The sequence below is a fragment of the Quercus lobata genome, chromosome 6 (genome assembly GCF_001633185.2).
Source record: "Quercus lobata isolate SW786 chromosome 6, ValleyOak3.0 Primary Assembly, whole genome shotgun sequence".
Classification (NCBI taxonomy): Eukaryota; Viridiplantae; Streptophyta; class Magnoliopsida; order Fagales; family Fagaceae; genus Quercus; species Quercus lobata.
In genome coordinates, this window is record NC_044909.1 from 29,210,532 (window position 1) to 29,217,055 (window position 6,524).

At 33.7% G+C, this 6,524-nt stretch overlaps 1 protein-coding gene across 1 annotated transcript; it reads left to right on the plus strand.

Annotated features, from left to right (window-relative positions):
- Positions 1–640: 640 nt before the first annotated feature.
- On the plus strand, positions 641–6,524 carry LOC115993556 (chromatin assembly factor 1 subunit FAS2). Its single transcript, XM_031117495.1, has 12 exons — positions 641–818; positions 1,258–1,375; positions 1,835–1,861; positions 1,981–2,053; positions 3,517–3,620; positions 3,734–3,948; positions 4,044–4,140; positions 4,973–5,045; positions 5,251–5,339; positions 5,431–5,569; positions 5,672–5,772; positions 5,881–6,524. Exons 1-12 carry the CDS (start codon positions 705–707, stop codon positions 6,219–6,221), a joined length of 1,491 nt encoding a protein of 496 aa, XP_030973355.1. The 5' UTR covers positions 641–704; the 3' UTR covers positions 6,222–6,524.

Genomic DNA, 6,524 nt, shown 5'->3' on the forward strand with positions numbered 1-6,524 from the left:
TTTTTGAATGTGGTAATTAAGGGTAATTCCAAAATTTGAGTTGAGTTAGTGGCCAATGGATCTAAATTAGTGTACTAGAGAACTGTTAATTTTGTCGTTGAAGTCAGATTGCTATATGCAAGATTTGACCGGCTGGAGTTTAATTGGGTGTATAGAAATGCTAACACAGCTACACATCTTAGCAAAATGGTCTTTGTCAAACTCTTTTCTAAGTTATTTTGGTGAAAGGATTGGTCATTTAGGAAATGTTGTTTTGGCATGACTAATTTTATTTGTACGTTTTATTTTAAATGTTAATTTCAATTTGTTTTTTAATTCATAATCAATAAGCAAACAATTTATATATATATATATATATATATATATATATATAATTGTGATTGTTTTTAAATGTACCGGACATATGAACGGAGTTACATACTAATTGATATAAAATAAAAAATGGTGATCAAATAATGTGATGAAAAGTGATGTTGGTGGTGGTGGCTTCCCCAAAAAAAAAAAAAAGATAATTGAGGGGAAAAGAGTGTGAGTGTACAGTACATTTCCCGCCAAATGAAAGCAGCGCGCCAAATATCTTAGACCCAAAATAAGAAAAGAAAAAAGAAAAAGAAAAGCCCTCTATTATTATTATCTTAAATAAATCGTGTTCCTCTTTCTCTTTCCCAAAATTCATTTCAGCAAAAGCAAAAAGAAAGAATCGAATGAAGGGGGGGACAGTACAAATCAACTGGCACGACACGAAGCCAGTCCTAACCCTAGATTTCCACCCTCTTTCCTCTACTTTAGCCACCGGCGGCGCCGATTACGACATCAAGGTCTCTCTCTCTCTCTCTCTCTCTCTCTTTCTCTTTCTTTTATTATTATTATTATTTCAGCCATTTCTTTCTAATCTGATCTAATCTAATCTAAGAGTAGTAGTAGTAGTAGTAGTATTGTGTGTTCCTAATTACTGATTACTTTGTCTGTTGTTTCATTTGCTACTCAATTCAGTGACTGTTTCCATTTTCTTGTGCCATAGATTATGAATTCATGACATTTTCTTTTTGTGTTATTTTCAGCCAATGTTGCTCACTGTGTTCAAGTTATTAAAATCCTTATTTGGGTTCATATGAATTGCTCAATTGAACGATAAATCAACATTTAATTTTTTGTTTTTCTTTTTTAATCTGTGAATCAGTAATGAAATGAAGTTGGAGTTCTCAAGTACTCTTGTCAAGTCAGACTAACTATTGTGTTTTGCTTAATTTGTTTCAGCTCTGGTTGATAAATTCAGACTCAGACGAAACAGAGAAGAAAGGCCCAACAGCTACCTACCAAAATAGCCTTTCTTACCATGGTTCTGCTGTTAATACCCTTCGCTTCTCTCCTTCCGGTAAGGACACACCGATTCTTTTCAAATTTGTATGTTTCGTTAAGATGTGGATGGTTAGCATAATGTGTATTGCAATTCTATCAAACTATGGTATCACGAAATACATTGCATCTGTGTTGTGTAATTACATTAGTAGCGAAAGAAAATAGCTTCCCAGAATACATTTAACTAAACCTTTAAAACTACTGGAATCTTGCTTCAATTGGATATCGCACATTAGCAATAAACCCATCTTCAATGATGCTTCATGTTGTTTCTAATATTTCAATGTCTTTTTTGTTATCTGAATTCTTAAATTAATCTTTAATACCAAACTTCGTCAAAGTGTTTGTAGCAATGAGTCCAGCAGTGGTTTCTACTACTACTTAGTTTGTAATTTAGTTATCTGCATGTATAAATTATAATCTTGGTGATGCTTTTTTAATGCTGGAATTGATATCACTCTTTTATATAATGCAGGAGAACAACTTGCGTCTGGTGCCGATGGTATGATTTCAATCGCTGCGGCTTTTTCTTTCTCAGTACATTATCTTCGCTAATTCTATCATTGCTTTAGCAAGGCAACCTAGGAAATTTTCCTTAAACCGACTTTTCCTTTTTCTCAGGAGGTGAGCTGATCCTATGGAAGTTACACCCCACAGACACAGGTCAAACATGGAAGGTTTTCAAGACTTTATCGTAAGGCTATTCATCTGCATTTGTCCTTTTACTTATCACAAAAGGCTATTCATCTGAGTTTTTTATTGAGCTTTTGCATGCATTCAAATTGATTTTAGGTAAAACAAACCAGGTTTTAAAATCTGAATCAGACTGCATATTGACAACCTAAGCCAATTTTTCATTTATATTTTAATACTGACAAAAAGAATCAGTTAAAGTCCAGATAGGAATCCTGTCCTTGAACCACTCACATTCTTGGCATGGGCAGAGCCAGAGGGGTTGAGGGGGACAATTGCACCTCCTGACTCCACCCAATGAAAGTCTCCTACAACACAACAACAACAACAAGGCTTAAACCCAAGTATTTGGTGTCGGCTATGAATCCTCAATAGATTAGCTAGGGTTGGCCGCATGTATTTTTCAATAGGAGTCTCCTGTAAACCAAAAAAAAAATATCAATGTTGTGAGTCTGCATTTAAAATAAAAATAAAAACAAAAGTGAAATATGTCAAAAAAAAATTTTAATTTTTAATTTTTTAAAAATTTCAGAATAAAGAAACGCCCTTTTTAGATTGCATTTAGATTTGTATTTTCCATTTTAACATTGATTTATATCTCACTTTACTCTTCAGTATTCAATTGACATGTTCAGATTTCTTATAAATTAATCTTTTGAGTTAATATTTTATTATTAATTGTTTTGCTTACCTCATTTAATTGTATCAAATGTATATGTAGTTATTTAAGATTATGGAGAATAGATTTTATTGAGTTCCAAGAATCTTAAATGAACTTGTATAAAGATGATTTTGTTTTTTGTTTTTTTAACTTCTTGCAAATCCTTGCTTAAGAAGACAAAATTTTATTCCCATCTCAATAATTAAATTCTTGTTTAATTGTATATTGTTTTGTTACTTATATCAGTTAATTGTTTTTCAAAGTTATCTCGATTGGTATAGACATCAACAACTCTGAATTGAATCAGTTTCTCCTCAACAAATAAGTGCTTAGGCCAATAAAATCCTACCTAATGGGGATAGGGGAGATAGTTGGAGAGGTGACAAAACCTTATACTTTTCATTACAAAACCAATAAACTTTTCTTTCAATGTCGTCTTTTAATCTTAGCCCTCCTATATTAAAATCTTGGCTCTACCACTAATTCTTGGGGTCCAATTTAAAACTACTTAACCAATCTGATCATATTTCTGAATATATATATATATATATATATATATATAAAACAAAATAACTTACATTGAAATAGATGTAAATCTTTAAATGACGAAGAAAACATCGGTTAGGTTTGGTGGCCCAAGTTGAATGTAATTTGTGTAAGGTTTAGTTGGGCCTGTGGTGTTTGAATTAAACCTTATATCTAGATACCAAATATGAATTCACTTACATTCTGGATTTGGAAAGTTTGGGTATTATTTTCCGGAGATGAATTATATGCTCATTAATGGGCTATTTGTGGAATAGATTTCACCGGAAGGATGTTCTGGACTTGCAGTGGTCGGGCGATGGTGCATTTCTGATTTCTGGATCAGTTGATAATTCTTGTATCATATGGGATGTAAACAAAGGTTAGAAAAAAATACATAACTTTCAGAATGTTTTGATTAAAAAAAAGGAAAGAAAATGTCAGTTAAAATGTTTTGTTAATTTGTATACTTTTGTGGATGATTCTTTTCTTTAGGTTCTGTCCATCAGATTTTGGATTCCCATTTCCATTATGTTCAAGGTGTTGCATGGGATCCATTGGCCAAGTATGCTGCTTCCCTTAGTTCTGATAGAACTTGCCGTATTTACGTTAATAAGCCTCAAACGAAAGCAAAAGTCTTGGAAAAGAAGAATTATGTTTGTCAGCATGTCATTTCCAAGGCAGAACAGCCATCAGTAGATGATTCCAAGGTAATGAAATTGTAGGTCATCTCTGTTTTTCATGTATTGTAGACAAGTTGCCACTTGTTATAAGTCTCACAATTTACAAATGGTTTCTGATGCAGTCTGTGAAAAACCATCTTTTTCACGATGAAACATTGCCATCTTTCTTCCGAAGATTAGCTTGGTCACCTGATGGATCATTTTTACTTGTGCCTGCAGGTATTGACCCAATTAAATGTCCAATCCAACCTACTGTGGACTTATGTAGACAAGTCCTTTTTCTTTGAATGTTGGTAGTCTTAGAACTCTTGAAAGTAACTTGATGAAATTATCTGGTTGCTTGATGGGATTTTCATTAACACCTTGGAGTCTTCCTATCAATTTCCAATTTTTTATCATTTCAAACTGTTCGTACGATAAATTATTTGGTAGATGGTTGTTATCTTACTAAAATTGCAGCCTTTGTTAGTTTGTTTTGGTAGCCAAAATGTAATTGTGGTTGTCATTTCAAGCATTGACTTATGTGCCTGTGATGTTAAGACTTTTAACCTGAGTTAGTAGAAGAGGGTTAATCTGCTTGTTAATCATTATTTTATGTATCATCGCTATATTTCTTTAGGAAACTTAACAGGTAGGACAGTTAAATCTGATTTATATGGAAAATAAAGGTTTATTAGCATCTAAAAAGCCTACATGGTACCTTCTACTCTGCTAGTACATGGAGCTTGTGAGTGTGTTTGACTTGAACATTGGTATCCAAATTCCAATTATAACGTGGCCTTTAATCCATTTTGCCCAATTGTTCCTACATCAATGCCATTGAGTGAGGCAAAGTGGATAGAAGATAAATCATCTTACATTTATATGAATTTTTGTGATTTTTTTTCCTAAATGTTATCATGTTCTTGTTGTTGTACAAGTAGGAAGCCACGTATCACCCAAAGATTATTTCCTTTTACAATGACTACATCCTTTTCTGATTATGCTCCATTTTACTTATTTGATCATTCTTATTAAAACTTTTGCTGGTATTCCACATTTTTGCTTTTAGGTTCTTGCAAACTTTCGCCTGCATCTGATCCAGTAAATACAGCTTATGTGTTTTCAAGAAAGGATCTTTCAAGGTAAGATATTTACTCTAGGCTTATTCACTTAGTTCTATAATATTATCTATTGATATTGAGCCTGATATCTCGTAATGCATGGTCAGCTGAATTAATAGCAGTCTATGCATTTCAATATGTGATAACTGTTTTAAATGGTAAAATAAGTTTGAAGGAGATGTTCTTTTGTCTGGCAGTCATGTTTTCTCAAATTCCTGACATGCAGGCCTGCTCTACAACTCCCAGGTGCCAGTAAACCTGTTGTAGCAGTTCGTTTCTGCCCCATAGGTTTTAGCCTTCGGGGTTCAAATCCAGGTACCCTATTGATGGTCAATCTGTAGTTTCAAAACATGATTGTCGGACAATTTATGATTGTAATTTGAATTGTTTTTGGTGAACTGTGCAGCTGCAATCTTTAAGCTCCCTTATCGCCTCATTTTTGCGGTGGCCACTTTGAATTCTTTATACGTTTATGACACAGAGAGTGTTCCTCCTATAGCAATCTTGGCTGGTCTTCACTATGCAGCCATAACCGATATTGCATGGTAAATTATACACTAGTTCGCATGCAATATGCTCTTTTGATGATTATATTTAATAATATTTTCTGGGTGGTTTTGAATGGCTATTGCTATTTCTGTTGTAAGGTCACCTGATGGTCGTTATTTGGCATTATCCTCCCAAGATGGTTACTGTACTTTACTAGAATTTGAGCATGATGAACTGGGATCACCTGTCTCTTTATCAGGTTTGCTGTTCTTTTTTCACTTGGTTTTACTTTTTACTTTATTTCTTTCCTCTTTCGCCTACAACTGTTTTGTTCCTTCCCGAAATTTATTGTTTCAATCTGCTCTAGAATATAAGAAAGTAAAGGATGAGAAAAAGAACCCTGTTCAAAAGCCAGAGGATATGGTGATTGATTTGACAACAAATAATAGCGTCGGTGCAGTGGATGGCACAAAACGAAAAGCAGGCAACAATGAAGGAAAACAGGAATCACCAAATAAGAACCCTGTTCAAAAGCCAGAGGACATGGTAATTGATGAAACTACAAATGATAGTGTTGTCACAATGGATAGCGCAAAACCAGAAGAAGGAAACAATGAAGGGAAACAGGTACCACCAAGCTCAGCAAGTACTCCCGTCTCAACTAAACCAGCTAAGAGGCGTATTACTCCCATCGCAATTGATCCTTGATCCTTGATAAATGCAGTGCTCACCTCTGTAAATTTTGATGTAGCGTAATTTGAAGGTTTCGTTTAGAGGTTGTAGATTTATCAATAGTTTTCTAATGTAGGATATATGATATATAAGGAACCAATTAGCTCTTAGTTATAGGTGCTCAAAAAATGATATATATATTTATTCTTTTAATTTTCCCGGGAACCAGAGTTTTCTTTATAGTAGATTTTGGTGAGAGATCAAGCCAATTTTGTTATGTATTGGCTTCTTATATTGAAAATCTGGTCGGATCTAGTCATATTATGATGACCTTTGCTA

What these genes read in the sequence shown, in the direction of transcription:
- LOC115993556 (XM_031117495.1), top strand. Translation starts at nt 705, where the DNA reads ATGAAGGGGGGGACAGTACAAATCAACTGGCACGACACGAAGCCAGTC. An exon ending in CATATGGGATGTAAACAAAG is followed by an intron (nt 3,621 to 3,733) that starts GTTAGAAAAAAA and finishes TCTTTTCTTTAG; the next exon opens with GTTCTGTCCATCAGATTTTG. An exon ending in CCTTCGGGGTTCAAATCCAG is followed by an intron (nt 5,340 to 5,430) that starts GTACCCTATTGA and finishes TGAACTGTGCAG; the next exon opens with CTGCAATCTTTAAGCTCCCT.